Source organism: Sus scrofa, chromosome 9, assembly GCF_054392235.1.
Source record: "Sus scrofa isolate SSC_HxYL_T2T_F1_AM1 chromosome 9, Sscrofa_HxYL_maternal_Yorkshire_Landrace_v2.0, whole genome shotgun sequence".
NCBI lineage: Eukaryota > Metazoa > Chordata > Mammalia > Artiodactyla > Suidae > Sus > Sus scrofa.
Window position 1 is genome coordinate 97,340,725 of NC_139391.1, and position 18,849 is coordinate 97,359,573.

General features: G+C 38.6%; 1 protein-coding gene and 1 long non-coding RNA gene across 11 annotated transcripts in view; one reads left to right on the top strand and one right to left on the bottom strand.

Annotated features, from left to right (window-relative positions):
* The window catches only part of LOC146400040 (uncharacterized), a 42,421-nt gene that overhangs the window by 10,583 nt on the left and 12,989 nt on the right, over positions 1–18,849 (top strand). The window contains exons 1-5 of one of the 2 annotated variants that reach the window (XR_014815999.1): positions 10,124–10,386; positions 12,151–12,286; positions 12,405–12,505; positions 15,414–15,488; positions 17,467–17,525. This is a non-coding gene — a long non-coding RNA (uncharacterized LOC146400040). Of the gene's footprint in view, positions 1–10,123; positions 10,387–12,150; positions 12,287–12,404; positions 12,661–15,413; positions 15,489–17,466; positions 17,526–18,849 lie in introns of those variants that run through there. The other variant, XR_014815998.1, reaches the window with a different exon arrangement.
* DBF4 (DBF4-CDC7 kinase regulatory subunit) overlaps positions 16,104–18,849 on the bottom strand; it is a 31,331-nt gene continuing 28,585 nt past the window's right edge. For 8 of the 9 annotated variants that reach the window (XR_014814230.1, XR_014814229.1, XM_084974093.1 and 5 more), the window contains one exon: positions 16,130–17,296. Coding sequence is in view for 7 of the 9 variants with exons in the window: in XM_084974093.1 (XP_084830219.1) it covers positions 16,315–17,296 (982 nt within the window). In the remaining 2 variants the exon portion in view is untranslated. 9 annotated transcript variants of the gene reach the window in all.

An 18,849-nucleotide genomic window follows, 5' to 3' on the forward strand; every position in this document is an offset into this window, starting at 1 on the left:
ATGTAACCTGCGTCCCAGGACTCTTGAGGTGTTGCCGATTCCATTTCATCACCTCAGGAACGCCTTTAGGGATTTTTAAAATAGATTTATGAAAAAATTAGTTGGTAATTTTCCATCCTTCTAAGTCCTTCTTCAGTTTTGGTATTGAGTTTATTCCGGCATCCTAAGACAAATTGAAAAGCATTCACTCTAAGAGGATGAATATGATTGATATTATTTCTTTTATTTTGTTTTATTAAGTTGGTCTTTCTCTAAACTTTTCTTTTTCCTAGAAATTTTCAAGTTTATTGGCATAAAGTTATTGATAATATCTTATTTTTAATATTTACTGTATAGTTTGTAATGATGTTGCCTTTCACTTATTAATTTCTGCTTTGCTCTTCAATTATTTCTTAGATAAAAAGTAGCATTTTATACCCATGATTTATGCTTTTTTTTTTTTTTTTTTTTTTTTGGTCTTTTTGCCTTTTCTAGGGCCGCTTCCGCAGCATTTGGAGGTTCCCAGGCTAGGGGTCGAATGGGAGCCATGGCCACCAGCCTATGCCAGAGCCACAGCAACGCAGGATCCGAGCCGCGTCTGCAACCTTCACCACAGCTCACGGCAACGCCGGGTCCTTAACCCACTGAGCAAGGCCAGGGATCGAACCTGCAACCTCATGGTTCCTAGTCGGATTCGTTAACCACTGTGCCACAACAGGAACTCCATGATTTATGCATTTAATAGTACATTCTGGAGGTCACTACCTCTAAAAAACAAGAGGTATTCCTTGTTTTTTCAGTGTTGTTAGAGGACTTGATTTTATGGTTGTTCATGCAACCAGTCCCCTTTCAATGGATGTTTGGTTTGTTTCCAGTCTTTTTGCTGTAACATAATGCTGAGGGAAATATACCTTTGTGTGTGTGTGTATATATATATATATATATATATATATATTAAATTTGCTGGTGATGATCTCATTTATATGTGGAATCTAAAACAAAAACAAAAACCAGGTTCGTACATAAAGAGAACACATTGGTGGTTGCTAGAGGCAGAGGTTGGAGGGTGGGCAAAATGGGTAAAGGCAGTTAAAAGGTACAAATTGCCATTTATAAAATAAGTCATGGGGGTGTAATGTACAGCATGGTGACTATAGTTAGTAATACTGTATTGTATATTCACAAGTTGCCAAGAGAGTAAATCATCAAAGTTGACATCATGAGAAAAAAAATTCTGTAACTGTATATGGTAATGGATGTTAGCTAGGTATTGTGATGATCATTTCACAATATATACAAGTATTTTAAGTGTATTATATACACCTAAAACTAATATAAAGTTGATGTCAGCTGTATCTCAGTAAAAAAATAAGGAGTTCCTGTTGTGGCTCACTGGTAAGGAACCCAACTAGTATTCATGAGGAAGTGGGTTCGATCCCTGGCCTTGCTCAGTGGGTTAAGGATCCAGTGTTGCCGTGTGCTGTGGTGTAGGTTGCACATGCGGCTCGGTTCTGGTATTGCTGTGGCTGTGGTGTAGGTTGACAGTTCCAGCCTAGCAAGGGAACTTCCATATGCTGCGGAGGTGAGGCCCTAAAAAGCGAAAAAATAAAATAAGTAAAACCAAAGAATATAAAAACATTTTTTTGCTACTATTATCTTTGGGACAGATTGTTGGAAATGGAATTTTCTAAAAATGGGTGGGGGGGCGGTAACTATAGATTAAAAGAAATTTAAGAGATACAACAATCCCATATAGAAGAGATAATCCTTGACTGGATCCTGCTATGAAAAAAATGAGCCGTAAATAACACTTTGAGGATGTGAATAAATTTAAATATAGAATGGGTATGAGATGAAATTAGTTATTTTTATGTTGTGGTGATACTGTTATATTTAGATAGGAGAATGTCTTTAAAAAAATTATTTTTTTTGTCTTTTTTTGGGCTACACTCACAGCATGTGGAGGTTCCCAGGCTAGGGGTCCAATCAGAGCCTATGGTGTATGACAGAGCCACAGCAACGCAGGATCCCGGCCCCATCTGCAACCATAGCTCATGGCAACACTGGATCCTTATTCCACGAAGTGAGGCCAGGGACTGAACCTTTGTTCTCTTGGATGCTAGTCGGGTTTGTTAACTGCTGAGCCACAACAGGAACTCTGAGAATGTCTTTTTTTTTTTTTTTTTTTTTAATTCCATAGTGAATTTTATTATATTTATAGTTGTACAACACTCATCACAACCAAATTTTATAGCATTTCCATCCCCAAACCCCAGTGCATCCCCCCATCCCCCAATCTATCTCATTTGGAAACTAAGTTTTTCAAAGTCTGTGGGTCAGTTTCTGTTCTGCAAAGAAGTTCATTGTGTTCTTTCTTTAGATTCCACATTGATGTTCGTGTCTCACTGTCTGGCTAACTTCACTTAGCATGATAATTTCTAAGTCCACCCATGTTATTGCAAATGCTGTTATTTCTTCCCTTTTAATGGCTGAGTACTATTGCGTTGTGTATATGTACCACATCTTCTTTATCCACTCCTCTGTCAATGGACGTTAGGTTGTTTCCATGTCTTGGCTATTGTATATAGTGCTGCAATGAACATTGGAGTACATGAATCTTTTCGAGTCATGGTTTTCTCTGGATAGATGCCCAGGAGTGGGATTGCTGGATCAAATGGTAATTCTATTTTTAGTTTTCTGAGGAATCTCTGTACTGTTTTCCACAGTAGTTGCACTGGTTTACATTCCCACCAACAGTGTGATAGGGTTCCCTTTTCTCTACACCCTCTCTGGCATTTATTGTTTGTAGACTTTTGGATGATGGCCATTCTGGCTGGTGTAAGGTGGTACCTCATAGCGGTTTTGATTTGCATTTTTCTAATGAGTGATGTTGAACATCTTTTCATGTGTTTTTTTGCCATCTGTATGTCTTCTTTGGAGAATTGTCTCTAGATCTTCTGCCCATTTTTGGATGGGGTTGTTTGTTTTTTTGGTATTGAGCTGCAGAAGGTGTTTATAAATTTTGGAGATTAATCCCTTGTCAGTCACTTCATCTGCAAATATTTTCTCCCATTCTGTGGGTTGTCTTTTCGTTTTGTTTATGGTTTCCTTTGCTGTGCAGGAACTTTTAAGTTTAATTAAGTCCCATTTGTTTATTTTTGTTTTTATTGTCATTACTTTAGGAGGTGGATCTGAGGAGATATTGCTCTGGTTTCTTTTGGAAAGTGGCCTATGTTTTCTTTGAAGAGTTTTATAGTGTCTGGTCTTATATTTAGATTTTTAATCTGTTTGGAGTTTATTTTTGCAACTCCATGGTGTTAGGAAGTGTTCTAATTTCATTCTTTTTTTTTTTTTTTTTTCCTTTCTAGGGCCACACCCGCAGCATATGGAGGTTCCCAGGCTAGGCGTCAAATTGGAGCTACAGCTGCCGACCTATACCACAGCCACAGTAATGAGGGATCCGAGCCATGTCTTTGACATACACCACAGCTCACGCAATGCCAGATACCTCATGATTCCTAGTTGGATTCCTTTCCACTGTGCCATGGTGGGAACTCCTTATTTCATTCTTTTACATGTGGCTGTCCAGTTTCCCCAGCACCACTTATTGAAGGGGTTTCTTTTTTCCATTGTATATTCTTGCCTTCTTTGTCATAGATTAGTTGACTATAGGCATGTGGGTTTAATTCTGGGCTTTCTATCTTGTGCCAGTACTACATGGTTTTGATGACTGTAGCTGTGTAGTACAGTCTGAAGTCTGGGAGCCTGATTCCTCCAGCTCCATTTTTCTTTCTTAGGATGGCTTTGGCTATTGTGGGTCGTTAGTGCTTTCAAACAAACTTTAAAATATTTTGTTCGAGTTCTGTGAGAAACGTCCTTGGTAATTTGATAGGAATTGCATTGAATCTGTAGATTGCCTTGGGTAGTATAGTCATTTTGATAATATTGACTCGTCCAATCCAAGAGCATGGTATGTCTTTCCATCTATTTGTGTCATCTTTGATTTCTTTCCTCAGTACCTTGTAGTTTTCAGTGTGCAGGTCTTTTGCCTCCTGAAGTAGGTTTATTCTTAAGTATTTTATTCTTTTTGATGGGATGGTAAGTGGGATTGTTTCCCTAATTTCTCTGTCTGATCTTTTGTTGTTAGTATATAGAAATACTGTTGATTTCCGTGTATTAATTTTGTGTCCTGCAACTTTGCCAAATGCATTGATTGAGCTCTAATAGTTTTCTGGTGGCATCTTTAGGATTTTCTAGGTGTAGTATCATGTCATCTGCAGATAGTATTAATTTTACTTCTTCCTCTCCAATTTGGATTCCTTTTATTTCTTTTTCTTCTCTGATTGCCGTGGCTAGGACATCCAAATCTATGTTGAATAGTAGTGGCGAGAGTGGACATCCTTGTCTTGTTCCTGATCGCAGCGGGAATTCTTTCAGCTTTTCACTATTGAGAATGATGTTAGCTGTTGTGGTTTTGTCATTTATGGCCTTTTCTTATGTTGAGGGAGGTCCCTCTCTGCCCACTTTCTGAAGGGTTTTTATCAGAAATGGGTGTTGAATTTTGTCAAAGGCTTTTCCTGCATCTCTTGAGAGGATCATATGGTTTTTGTTCTTCAGTTTATTAATGTGGTATATCATATGATTGATTTTTGGATATTGAAGAATCTTTGCATCCCTGGGATAAATCCTACTTGATCATGATGTACAGTCCTTTTAATGTATCATTGGATTTGGCTTGCTGGTATTTTGTGAGGATTTTTGCATCTATGTTCATCAGTGAAATTGCCCTGTAATTTTCTTTTTTCTGTGGTCTCTTCATCTGGTTTTGGTATCAGGGTGATGGTGGCCTCATAGAATGAGTTTGGGAGTATTCCTTCCTCTGGGACATAGTTGCAGAAGAATAGGTATTAGCTTTTCTTTCAGTGTTTGATAGAACTCACCTGTGAAACCATCTGGTCCTGGACTTTTTGTTTGCTGGAAGTTTTTTAATCATGGTTTAGTTTCAATTCTTGTGATTGGTCCGTTCATTTTCTATTTCATCTTGGTTTACTCTTAGAAGATTGTACTTTTCTAGGAATTTGTTGAAGTTCCCCATCCTGGTGCAGCAGAAACACATCTGACTAGGAACCATGAGGTTGCATATTTAATCCCTGGCCTTGCTCCGTGGGTTAAGGATCTGGCATTGCCATGAGCTGTGGTTTAGGTTGTAGAAGCGGCTTGGATCTGATGTTGCTGTGGTGTAGGTCGGCAGCTATAGCTCCGATTTGACCCTAGCCTGCGAACCTCCATATGCCACAGGTGTGGCCCTAAAAAAAGAGAATTTGTCCATTTCTTCTAGGTTTTCTGTTTTATGGCATATAGTTGCATGTAGTAGTGTCTTATGATCCTTTGTATTTCTATGATGTTTGTTGTAACTTCTTTTTCAATTTTAATTTTATTGATTTGAGTCCTCTCTTTTTTCTTGATAAGTCTGGCTAAGGGTTTATCAATTTTGTTGATCTTTTCAAACAACCAGCTTTTAGTTTCCTTGATCTTTTCTATGGTTTTCTTCGTTTCTTTTTCATTGATTTAGGCTCTGACCTTTATGGTTTCTTTCCTTCTGCTAACTTTAGGTCTTGTCTGTTCTTCTCTCTGCAGTGGCTTTATTTTTTAATTTTTTTTTTTTTTTGGTCTTTTTGTCTTTTTTAGACCTGCACCTGTAGCATATGAAGGGTCCCAGGATAGGGATTTAATTGGAGCTGTTGCCGCTGGCTTACTCCAGAGCCACAGCAACGCCAGGTCCGAGCTGAATCTGCGACCTACATCACAGCTCATAGCAATGCCAGATCCTTAATCCACTGAGCGAGGCCAGGGATCGAATCCACAACCTCATGGTTCTTAGTCGGATTCGTTTCCGTTGCGCCACAATGGGAGCTCCTCTAGCTGCTTTAGATGTAAAGTTAGGTTATTTGAGCTTTTTCTTTTTTCCTGAGGTAGGCTTGTATTATATTAATTTCCCTCTTAGAACTGCTTTTGCTGTATCCCATAGGTTTTTGAGTGTTGTATCTTTGTTGTCATTTGCTTCTAGGTATTTTTTAATTTCCTCTTAGATTTCTTCAGTGATCCATTGGTTGTTTAGTAGCATGTTGTTTAGTCTCCATGTGTTTGTTTTTTTTGCAGTTTTTTTCTTGTTTTTGATTTCAGTTGTACAGTGTTGTGGTTGGAAAAGATGCTTGATATGATTTCAGTTTTCTTAAAGTTACCAAGGCTTGATTTGTGGCCCAGAATTTGGTCAATCCTAGAGAATGTTCCGTGTGCACTTGAGAAGGATGTGTATTCTGCTGCTTTTGGGTGGAATGTCCGATAAATATCTATTAAGTCCATCTGGTCTAATGCTTCCTTTAGGTCCTGTGTTTCCTTGTTGATTTCTTCTCTGGATGCTCTGCCCATTGCTGTAAGTCGGGTGTTAAAGCCCCTGCTGTTATGGTGTTATTGTCAATTTCTTCTTTTAAGGTTGTTAGCAGTTGCCTTATATATTGAGGTGATCCTGTGTTGGGTGCATATATATTTACAATTGTTATATCTTCTTCTTGAATTGATCCTTTGATCATTATGTAATGTCCTTCCTTGTCTCTTATAATAGTCTTTATTTTAAGGTCTATTTTATCTAATATGAGTATTGCTACTCCAGCTTTCTTTTTTTTTTTTTTTTTTTTTTTTTTTGTCTTTTTGCCATTTCTTGGGCCACTCCCACGGCATATGGAGGTTCCCAGGCTAGGGGTCTAATCGGAGCTGTAGCTGCCAGCCTATGCCAGAGCCACAGCAACGTGGGATCCAAGCCGCATCTGCAACCTACACCACAGCTCACGGCAACGCCGAACCCTTAACCCACTGAGCAAGGCCAGGGATTGAACCCGCAACCTCATGGTTCCTAGTCGGATTCGTTAACCACTGCGCCACGACGGGAACTCCCCAGCTTTCTTTTGATTCCCGTTTGCATGGAATATTTTCTTTCATCTTCTCACTTGCAATTTGTATGTGTCCCTAGAAGTGAAGTGGTTCTCTTGAAGACAGCTTATATATAGATCTTGTTTTTGTATCCATTCAGCCAGTCTATGTCTTTTGGTTGGGGCATTTAGTCCATTAACGTTTAAGGTAATTATTGATACATATTTTCTTATTGCCATTTTATTAACTGTTTTGGATTTGTTTTTGTTGCTCTTTTTTCTTCCCTTCTTCTCTTGTTCTCTCCTTTTGTGGTTTGATGACTATCTTTAGTGCTGCATTTGAGTTGATTTTTCTTACCTGTGTGTGCATCAATGGTACGTTTTTGATTTGCAGTTACCCTGAAGTTTTGATACAGAAGTCTCTCTCTCTCTCTCTCTCTCTCTCTATATATATATATATATATATATGAGATTGTTTTAAGTTGTTGGTCTCTTAATTGCAAGTGTATCTCCAGTGTCCTACATTTATCTCCTGTACCCTCCTCTTCTCATGATTTCTGGTTTTGGTAGCATATTTGTGTGTGGATGATTTCCTACCTTTACTATAAAAATGCCTTTACTCATGAGCCTTGTCATTTGTGGTATTTTTTTTTTCTAGTTGTGGCCTTTTCTCCCTAGAGAAGTTCCTTTAGTATTTTTTGTAAAGCTGGTTTAGTGTTGCTGAATTCTCTTAGCTTTTGCTTATCCATAAAGCTTTTGATTTCTCCTTCATCTGAATGGGAACCTTGGTGGGTAGAGTAATCTTGGTTGGAGTTTTTTTCTTTTCATCACTTTAAATATATCATGCCAGGTTCCCTTCTGTCCTGCAGAGTTACTGCTGAAAAATCAACCAGTTACTTTATTGTGGTTCCCTTGTGTATTATTTGTTTCTTTTCCCTAGCTGCTTTCAATATTTTTCTCTGTCTTTAATTTTGGTCAGTTTGATTAAATTTGATTAATATGGAGTTCCCACCTGGCTCAGCAGGTATTGAACCTGACTAGCATCCATGAGGATCCATGAAGATGCAGGTTTGATCCCTGGCCTTGCTCAGTAGGTTAAGGATCCAGCCTTGCTGTGAACTGTGGTTTAAGTTGCAGACTCGGCTCAGATCCCACATTGCTGTGGCTGTGGTGTAGGCCGGCAACTACAGCTCTGATTGGACCCTTAGCCTGGGAACCTCCCTATGCTATGGATGTGGCCCCTAAAAAAACAAAAAATAAAGTTTGCTTAGTATATGTCTTGGGGTGTTCCTCCTTGGGTTTATTTTATATGGTACTCGTTGTGTTCCCTGGATTTGAGATAGTGGTTCCTTTCCCATGTTAGGGAAGTTTTTGGCTGTTATGTCTTTGAATATTTTTTTCTGTCCCTTTCTCTCTCTCTTCTCCTTCTGGCAACCCTCTAATATGGATGTTGGTGCCTTTAATGATGTCCCAGAGTTCTCTGAGACTGTCTTCATTTCTTTTCAATCTTTTTTCTCTTTTCTGTTCCACATCAGTGATTTCCACTAGTCTGTCTTCCACATGGTTATTTCATTCTTTTGCCTCCTGTATATTTCTGTTGGTTGCTTCTAGTGAATTTTTTATTTCAGTTGTTATATTTTGCATCTCTGCTTGCTTAAGTTTTCAGTCTTGAATTTCTTTGCTCAGTGTTTGCTATAAATTATCAATCTTTGCCTCCAGTTTATTTCCAATGTCTTGCATCATCCTCAGCATTATTTCTAGTCTTTTTCCTGGAGGCTGATAATCTCTAGATCACTTAGCTGTTTTTCTGGGTTTTTTTTCTTTCTCCCTTATCTAAGTTATAGTTCTCAGCCTTTTCATTTTTATAGGTTTTTGATATGGTGTCCTTTTTGCAGACAATAGAGTTGTAGCCTCTCTTACTTCTGATGTCTGTCTCCCCCTGTGGCTGAAGTTGGTATGGGGGCTTGCAGCAGGCTTCCTGTTGGGAGGGACTGGTGCCTGCCCACTGGTAGGTGGGGTTGATTTCTATATCCCTGGTGGGTGGGGCTTTGTCTCTGGGTAAGATTAGAAGGGCCTGTGTGCCTGGGGGGTTCTTTAGGCAGCCTGTTTACTGATGGATGGGGCTGTGATCCCACCTGGATTATTGTTTGTCTTGGGGATTCTCAGCACTGATGGGTGGGACCAGATTTTTCCAAAATTGCCTCATCCAGAAGAGCACACCCTGATGATTATTCCTTTGCCTCCAATGTCCTTACCCCACAATCAGCCACAGTCACCCCCCATTTTCCCAGGAGATCCTCCAAGAACTCAAGTCAGGTCTGACCCACATTCCTATGGAGTCTCTGCTTTGCCCTGGGACCCAGCACACATGAAAGCCTGTGTGTGCCTTTTAAGAATGGAGTCCATGTTTCCCCCATCCCGTTGAGCTCCACTGGCTTTCCATGCCAAATGCTCTGGGCGCTCCTTCTCCCAATCAGATCCCCAGGCATGGTTACCTGACGTGGGGCTCAGAGCTCTCACTCCTGTAGTTGAGTCTCTGTGATAGTTACTTTCTTGTTTGTGGGCTGCCCACCCAGCATGTACGGGGTTGCTTATATCGCATAATCACCCCTCCTTCCATCTAGATGTGGCCTCCTCTTTGCCTTCTGGAGTAGGATATTTTTTTGAAAGTTTCCAGTCCATTTGGCTGAAGGATGTTTAGCATTTCATTGCAATTTTGTTGCTTTTATGAGAGTAGGTGAGCTCCAGTCCTATTCTGCCATCTTAATCCCGTCTCCTGCTTAAATGTGTCTTGAGAATATCTTTTTTTAATGTGTAAAGTATTTGGGAATAAAATGTCATAATGTGTGACACTTTGAAACAGATCAACCATAATAATAAAAAATAAAAAATAATATAATATATAGATTGATAAATCAGTAAAACTGACAAAATAATAACAGTTGAATCTTAGTGGATTTATGGGTGTTCATTGTACTATTTTTTCTACTTTTGTATATGTTTGAAATTTCATAATGTTTAAAAGAAAAATATTTAAGAATTACTTTCTTTTTAGTGAATTATTCTTTTATTATTTTATCTTTATGTTGTTACTTTCTTTATCCATAATATTTCTTTCTTAGAAATGTATTTTGCTTGATACTATTATAATTATCTCATCATCCTAATATTCTATCTCATAATACTAGTGTACTTTCTTTTTGTTAATATTTGTCCAGAGGCTGCAGCTGCAGAGGAACCATCCCAGGAGAGCTGCAAAAATGCTATTTGTGCATGTGGCCTTTGGCTGTGGCTTTCCCCCTCTCTTGGCACCTAGGCCGGTGCTAGGCTGGTCTTCAAAATGCTTTGGGATCACCCTTCATTGCCACAAGGAACCTCCATGCCTCTAACACTTGTCTTTGGAAGACTGATACTGCAGAAGTGTCCTTTGTTCTTGAAGAGTGTAATCTTGGAGACACTACCTCTTTGACTGAAGAAACAGGTGTGTCTTAAGTATTGGTAGTAACATTGCTGCATATATGGGCTGAGGAATGTTCAAGCAGATGAAATGGTAGTGTTTTCTTCAGGTTTGAGATGTATGTCTCAACTTGAAACCTGACAAAGTTGGTTTTTTTTTTGTGTTTGGAAATGCTAATTAGGGAAAGAGATAATTGTGGAGAGGATAGGAGTCATTGTGGATGTTCAAGCTGCTGGGTTGTATAGTAGATGCCCTGGGTAATAACACTGATGGTAAGGATCCAGTAGCTTACAAGACCCATGGATGAGTTGGCCTGAACGCCCTGGGATCATTTCTCTGATCTCTGTGCAGGAACCAGTGCAGACTGGCGTTAATGCTGTGGATAGTTTGGTGCTAATTGGTCATGGTCGGCACAGGCTGACTGCTAGAGATTAACAGACTGGCAGAATGTCAATGATTGACTGAATCATTAACCAGGAATCTTTCTTTGATAGATCTCAGAAAGTAAAAGCTGTACTCTATGTTAAAAGAGATCTGGTATTTACTCCTGGGCATATATCTGGACAAAACTTTGACTGAAAAAGATACATGCACCCCTATGTTCAATGCAGCACTATTCACAATAGCCAAGATATGGAAACAATCTAAATGGCCATTGACAGATAAATTGATTTAGAAGAGGTGGTACATATATACAATGGAATACTGTTCAGCCATAAAAAAGGACAAAACAATGCCATTTGCAGCAACATGGATAGAACTAGAGATTCTCTTACTAAGTTAAGTAATTCAGAAGGAGAAAGACAAACACCATATGATATCACCTGTACATGGAGTCTAACATATTGCACAAATTGATCTATCTACAAAACAGAAATGGGATCGTGGATGTGGAGGGCAGACTTGTGTTTTCTAGAGGGCAGGGGGGATAGAGGGGGACTGACAGGGAGTTTCGGGTTAGTAGATGCAGACTCTTACATGTAGAATGGATGGGTGATGGGGTCTTGCTGTACAGTACAGGGAACCTTGTCTGGTTTCTTGGGTTAGAATAAGATGGAAAATTAAAAAAAAAAAAAAAAAAAGAATGGGTGGCTGAGTCGCTTTGCTGTACAGCAGAAGTTGAAGGAACATTGTAAATCAACTATAATAAATTAGGAGTTCTCGTTGTGGCTCAGTGGTAAAGAACCTGACTAGTATTCATGAGGACTCGGGTTTGATCCCTGACCTTGCTCAGTGGGTTTAGGATCCGGCATTGTCGTGAGCTGTGGTTTAGATTGCAGACGTGGCTTGGATTGCATGTTGCTGAGGCTGTGTTGTAGGCCAGCAGCTGCAACTCCAATTTGACCCCTAGCCTGGGAATTTCCATATGCTGCACCTGTGGCCTTAAAAAAAAAAGAAAGGGAGAGATCCAGTGTTGCCCAGTTGGTAAAGATACTTAGCTATGTGGATGCCATATCTGTGGCTTCAGCTACTGCCTCCGACACTAGCCTATGTCAGTACCTGACCCCTTTGCTATTCTGTGAGAGTATTTTAGAATGGCAGAAATGCCTTGATCATTTATGATGAGTTATCCAAGCAGGCTATTGCTTATTGTCAGATATCTCTGCTGCTCTGCAGACCCTTCTGATGCTTGTGAGCCCTAAACTAGTGATGTGTTTTACCTACACTCCTTGACTTTCATTCCAACTAATGTCATTTCTATCACTAACAAACAGATCTTGGAAGCAGAATTGTTCTGCAGAGGTATCTGCCCTGCCATTAACTTGTGTTTTTTGTGTCCTATGTCAGATCTGCTGTCCACACTAGAGCTGTGAAGCAGGTACAGGTACCACAAAGCTGGAATTGGCTCCTTGTGGTGAGGTTGCTGCTTTTGCCCAATGTGGTTCTGACCTCCATGCTTCCACTCAACTACTCTTGAGACGTGGTAAGTATCTTGAGTTGTTCAAGCAGGGACTGTATTCGCCTGAGGCTGTTGAACATGAAGCTCTCAACTATGCTGGTGTAAATGAGTTTCTTTTTTCTTTTTTTGGCTGTACATTCAGAAGTTCGCTGGCTGGGGATCAAACCCTCACCATAGCAGTGACCTGAGTTATAGCAGTGACAACAATGGATCCTACACCTGCTGAGCCACAAGAGAATTCCAGTAAGCATCTTGATAAACTGGAGCTGTGTTTTTTTTGCTGAAGTATTTAAAAGCAAATCTTAAATGGCATGCTGTTTTATCTAACTGCTTTCATGCTTTGAAAGACAAATAATTTTTTCTTACATAACCACAAAACCATTTATTCACCTAACAAATATTTCCAAAGCTCTTATTTCTCTGTCTCAAAATTGTCTTTTTACAATTATTTTTTCAAATCAGAATCCAAATAAGGTCCACACACTGAACTTAGTTCTTACAGTCTCTAAGATCTCTTTTCATGTGGAGAAGTGCTTCTTTTCCCCTCCCTCATGCCATTTATTTCTTGAAGAAAGTGGGTCAGGAGTCCTGTAGAATGTCTCAGTTGCATCCTTGTGGTGGTTAATTTGCTTCTCCATCCTCTGTATTTCCTGTTTTATAGAAGTTAGATCTAAAGACTTGATTATATTCTGTGTTAAGTTTTTGACAAGACTACATTGTAGGTGATGTTATAGACTTCATATTATCACCTGGGGAACCAAGTGTCAGATTTTCTCACTTTTAGCAATGCTAAAATTATTTAGGTGGTGACACCCTGATTTCTTCATTGTAAAGTTTTCCAACAGTCTTTTAACTAATGATTTCAGTATTTCTCGATGACTGTTGTCTGATTCAGTTTGAAATAATTAGGGATTGATTATGTATTTTGGATATGCTGGGTCAAATAAGATAAATTAAAATTTAATTTTTTTTTTTTATGGCTACACCTGTGGCATATGGAAGTTCCCAGGCAAGGAGTCAAATTGGAGCTGCAGGTGAGGCCCCACAGCCATGGCAATGCCAGATACTTGATCCACTGAGCAAGGCCAGGCATCAAACCCACATCCTCATGGACAGTATGTCAGGTTCTTAACCTTTTGAGCCACAACAGGAACTCCTTTTCTTTATTTAAATAAAACTATGAAGCAGGGAAAGGAACCAAAAAAAGAAAAATAAGAAAATAATATATATACACACACACACACACACACACAATTTTTTTTCCCTGCCCCATGGCATATGGTGTTTCTGGGCCAGGGATCATGTGGGAGCTATGGTTGTGACCCAAGCCATAGCTGCAGCAACATTAGATCCTTAATCCACTGTGCTGGGCCAGGGTCAAACCTGCATCCTAGTGCTCCCAAGACGCCACTGGTTCCTATTGGGCCCTAGCAGTAACTCTAAGAAAGGAATATTTTCTTTTTTTCTTCTTTTTTTTTTTAAGGGCTACACCCATGGCATATGGAGGGTCCCAGGCCAGGGGTTGAATCAGAGCTGCAGCTGCCAGCCTATGCCATAGCCACAGCAATTACAGATTCAAGCTTTGTCTGTGACCTACACCACAACTCACGGCAATGCCGGATCCTTAACCCACTGAGCAGATTCGTTTCTGCTGAGCCACGACAGGAACTCCATGAGAAAGGAATATTTTAAACTTACTGTCTTGGAGTTCCCTTCGTGGCTCAGTGGTTAACAAATCCGACTAGGAACCATGAGGTTGCAGGTTCAATCCCTGGCCTTGCTCAGTGGGTTAAGGATCTGGTGTTGCCATGAGCTGTGGTGTAGGTGGCAGACGTGGCTTGGATCCCGAGTTGCTGTGGCTCTGGCGTAGGCCGGCAGCTACAGCTTGGATTAGACCTCTAGCCCGGGAACCTCCATATGCCGCCAGAGTGGCCCTAGAAAAGGCAAAGAGACCAAAAAAAAAAAAAAAAAAAAAAAAATTATGAGCTTACTGTCTTAATTTTAAAATGTGAGATGACTAAAATATACCAATGAATTAATTTAAAAACAAGGGGATTTTTTTCCTCATCTGAATATATCTGCAAATTCTATTTTAATTTTATTTTTATTTATTTATTTTTTTTGTCTTTTTGTCTTGTTGTTGTTGTTGTTGCTATTTCTTGGGCCGCTCCCGCGGCATATGGAGGTTCCCAGGCTGAGCCACGGAGCCCAGCCTATGCCAGAGCCACAGCAACGCGGGATCCGAGCCGCGTCTGCAACCTACACCACAGCTCACGGCAACGCCGGATCGTTAACCCACTGAGCAAGGGCAGGGATCGAACCCGCAACCTCATGGTTCCTAGTCGGATTCATTAGCCACTGCGCCATGACGGTAACTCCTCTATTTTAATTTTAAATAGTCTTAGTCAGAACATGCCTTCAGTAGTGTCAAAATTTAACAACTTTGAACTACTGGAGGTACTCCGCTTGAACCTTTTTCTCCTTATTATATACAAGTAAGACATAATGACTCCAGAGCATTGTGGAGGCAGGGTGCCACTGCAAATTAAGAGACTGTCATTCTAAAGTCCATGGATTGTAAAGCAAGTTTAAATACCTTTTAATTATTTGGAAAATTTGGGGGAATACAGGTCATACTAAGGGAAAAAACCTGCAAAGAATTTTCCAAGTTTCATCTAGGTTTTATAGAAGGCTATCTCTAAACCTTGACATAGATTCACATATTTACATATACATTTGTTATCAGAAAATGCTACAACAGTAATTTACAATGAAAATAAGCTTTGCACATATGCACTGTAAAGGATATTTCTGGAATCCTGCTTTAGGTACTGGTTTGAACAAAAAGTTGTGAAAATGTATTATTTCTCATTGACATTGTCCAAATGGTCAAAATAACATATACTTTGTATGTTCATATACATATTAACTAGTATATTGGGAGCCATTTGGGATTTCAAAAAATTAAGACTGGTAATCAAAGTTAATTTTAGTGACAATGTGTTTATATAGTATTCGGTAACAGTAACTTTTATTGTGAACCATCTACCAATGAGAGTTGCAAATTTTCTTTTAATGAATTTTCTCTAAATTATTGACTTATCAAGTGTCTGGCAAATGCAGTTTGCATGTTTCAAAACGTGTCTTACAGTTCAGTGCCATCCTGTCATTTCTTGATATCAAGTTAGGAGTGAAGAATCAGTTTTGGAAGAAATCATTTCCAAAGGTAAATAAAACAGTGGAAACATTATTTTATTCATATGTTAGCCTGGCTAAGTTTTTAAACCTCATGGCTTCTCCTTAGCCCTACTGAATAACTTAACTCCTCAGTGTTGACACACTAGCATGGTCCAGTTAGTTCACCCTCAAGGGTCAATATTTCTGGTAATAATGGTTCCCACAACTCAAACACTGAAAATACATTTTTTTTCCTTTCTGAATAAAAATTAGGCTTTTTTTGCAATACTTTTATGTTCTCATGGAAATCTGACAGATATAACTAGAATATCTAAATTTATAATGCTAAATTTTGTTTTGTTCTCTTTTGGCCACCCCCACAGGTATATGGAAGTTCCTGGGCAGGGACTGAATCGAGCTGGAGCTGCAACCCACGCCACAGCTGCAGCAACTTTGGACCCTTAACCCACTGTGCCAGGCCAGGGATCAAACTGGTGTCTTCAAAGAGACAAGCCAGATCATTAACCCATTGTGCCACAGTGGGAATTCCTATAATGCTAAATTTTGATATTCTCAAATTTTGATCTGAAATTAGTTGTAACTTAACATAAAGCAAACTTAATATTCATAGTAATTCTTAGGAAACAATTATGAACATAGTATGTAAAATAAGCCACGTTTATTCTATAATTTTTCTATAATAGATATTTAATTCTGTAGAAAAATGCAAACATCACTTTTATTGTTAATATTTACATTTGGTTCTGTAAACAAAATTGGCAAGCTGCTCCAAAGCTTAAGAATTTTTATACATATTTATAAAAATTTCAAGAATGTGATCTTCATTGCTTCTGAAAGGTATGTATTTTTTAAGTCTAAAAGCCAGTAAATGTTGAAGTTGAAGGGGAAGAGAAAAACATTGATAACAGATTTGAATTTTCCTCTTCCCAAATATCTAAAACATCACATATACCACTCTTTTCAGTGTAGCTTGTGAAACCCAAAAATTCTGACTTCTCTTCACTAGTCTGAAATAAGTCCCGTAGAGACTGCAGTGGTGAGCTACAAATTCTGTTTTCTTCCTGTGTAGTAAGACATTCAGTTCTTTTCTTATTTAACTCCACATTTGGTTCCAGATTTTCTTTTTTATTTCTTCCTAATAATATTTTCACTTTCCGATGGATTTTACCAGAAGGTGAGCTATCCATATTCTTGATGTCACATGCATTGGGTTCCTCAGGAGGGCTTTGGGATGGAGTCTTTGCCTGAATTGTTAGGTGCTCCTGTGAACTGTTTACTCCTAATAGATCAGAATCATGACAAAATACTGAATGAAAGTCCTTTTCTTTCAGATCCTTTGCTGGAAGGAGCACAGTGTCTGACTTTTGTTTTGGCTGAGATGTAGTATTATCCGTATTGAAATTAGAAACTTGTATAGATATCTGTGGCCTACACGGACGGTGATCTACCTTTACTTCTTCTAAGTCCTTTTCATTTATAATTAATTTCTGTTCAGAAACATCAAGAATGCATTCCTTTTTATTTTTATGTGGGGGTAGAGGTGTAAAATTTTGTTTTATATCATTTTCAGCTGGATTTAACATGGAACATTTATTAGATGTTTTCTCAAGTCCTCTCAATTCACTTGAAGGGTGAGGGATGTGTTCTGAGGTAGACACAAACCTTTTTTCAGGTTCCAGGGTTTCTTTATGTAGGAAACTCTGCTCCATCACCGGTATGTTATTTTCCCTGGAATCTTTCTGAGAATTATGTTGCACTTCCAGCTTTTTTTTAGGTTCAGACTTTCTTGGAAAATTTGTAGTAATAGGAGAAAGGGATCCAACACTGTATTTTATTCTTTAGAAGAAAAAACAAAAAAAAAATAGTTGGTATCAAGTTTTTTAAATTAGTAAAAATATTGTAAAACTTCTACAAAACTTCGTCAACTTAGAAAACATAACAAAAATATAGAACTCAATATTTAGCCAAATTTACTTTACATGTTTTTAAAAGAATAAACTTTACAGATACAGATGAAAACTACAGTGTACCACTTCTCATCTACATCTTCCCCTTCCTCCCAGAGGTAAGCAGTATCTTGTATTTGGTATATAAAACTACTTTGAGTATATATAACAGACAAAGATGATAGTAAAGGGATTGATTGGGTCTGCTCATTTTTTCATTATCCTGAAAATTTTCAAACTGTATATGCTTTGATTTACATTAATTTTGTCTCTTCATTTTACTTAGCATATGAATATTGAGTATTTATTGGGAAACCTAAGGCAGAAATGGATATTTAAGTGATCCACTACCAGTGAGTCAGAAACTTCCCGTCTTTATATTTCCAAAGAGGGCAAGTTAGTAACCCTTAAGTTTCACACACATATTTGACCTGAAATTCTCTTCTTCATGAAGCCTCTTAATATCCTTGGGATGCTAGTTCATATTAGACAATCATATATTACTTATAAATAGAAACTTCATGGCTATGTTTTATGTTCTACATATCACAGATAACAAAGAAAAATACCGAAATCCACCTGCCCCTACAAAACCAGCATGTTCCTTTTCTATTTATTTTGTTGATACTTTCACTTGATTCCTCTTGAACCAGTGAAGGATAAAAAATGTAAACACTACACTCTCCTTTAAAGTCTAGAGATGTTTAGGTGACTGCCTATAGAGATGAAAATTGTGCAAATAAGATAATTAAGGAATAACCAGTTTATATTTAAGTAGTTTAGAACTTTGCTGCAGAATGAATTTTTAGGGAATTCTAAATTCTTACAGTAGCACGTATAAGTTTTAATAGTTGGAAATATGCTTCCTCTCCAAATATCATATTAAATCAGTCATGAGGGAGTTCCCATTGTGGCTCAGTGGTTAACGAATATGACTAAGAACTATTAGGTTGTGGGTTCGATCCCTGGCCTCACCGTTAGCTGTGGTGGAGGTCGCAGACGCAGCTTGGATCCTGAGTTGCTGTGGCTCTGGCGTAGGCTGGCAACTATAGCTGATTCGACCCCTAGCCTGGGAACCTCCATATGCCGTGAGTGCAGCTCTAGAAAAGCAAAAAAAAAAAAAAAAAAAAATCAGTCATGAACAAGCATTCTTAACGTTACAAAAGTATGCGGTTTAGGTGTTGTTTTACCTAGATACAGCCAAAAAACTTTCTAGCACGTTTTCAGAAGCTATAGCTTGGTATCATATTTTGTAATCATCTGTATGCCTTACAATTGGTCTAAAAACAGATATAAAGACTAAATAACCTAGTGACTTATTACCAATTCTAGAGTATGTCTATATGAAAGCATTTCTTTCTGCTTTTAAAAATTTTTCCTTTTTTCTTTTTATGGCCACACCTGCGGCATATGGAAATTCCCAAGCTAGGATTCAAATCACTG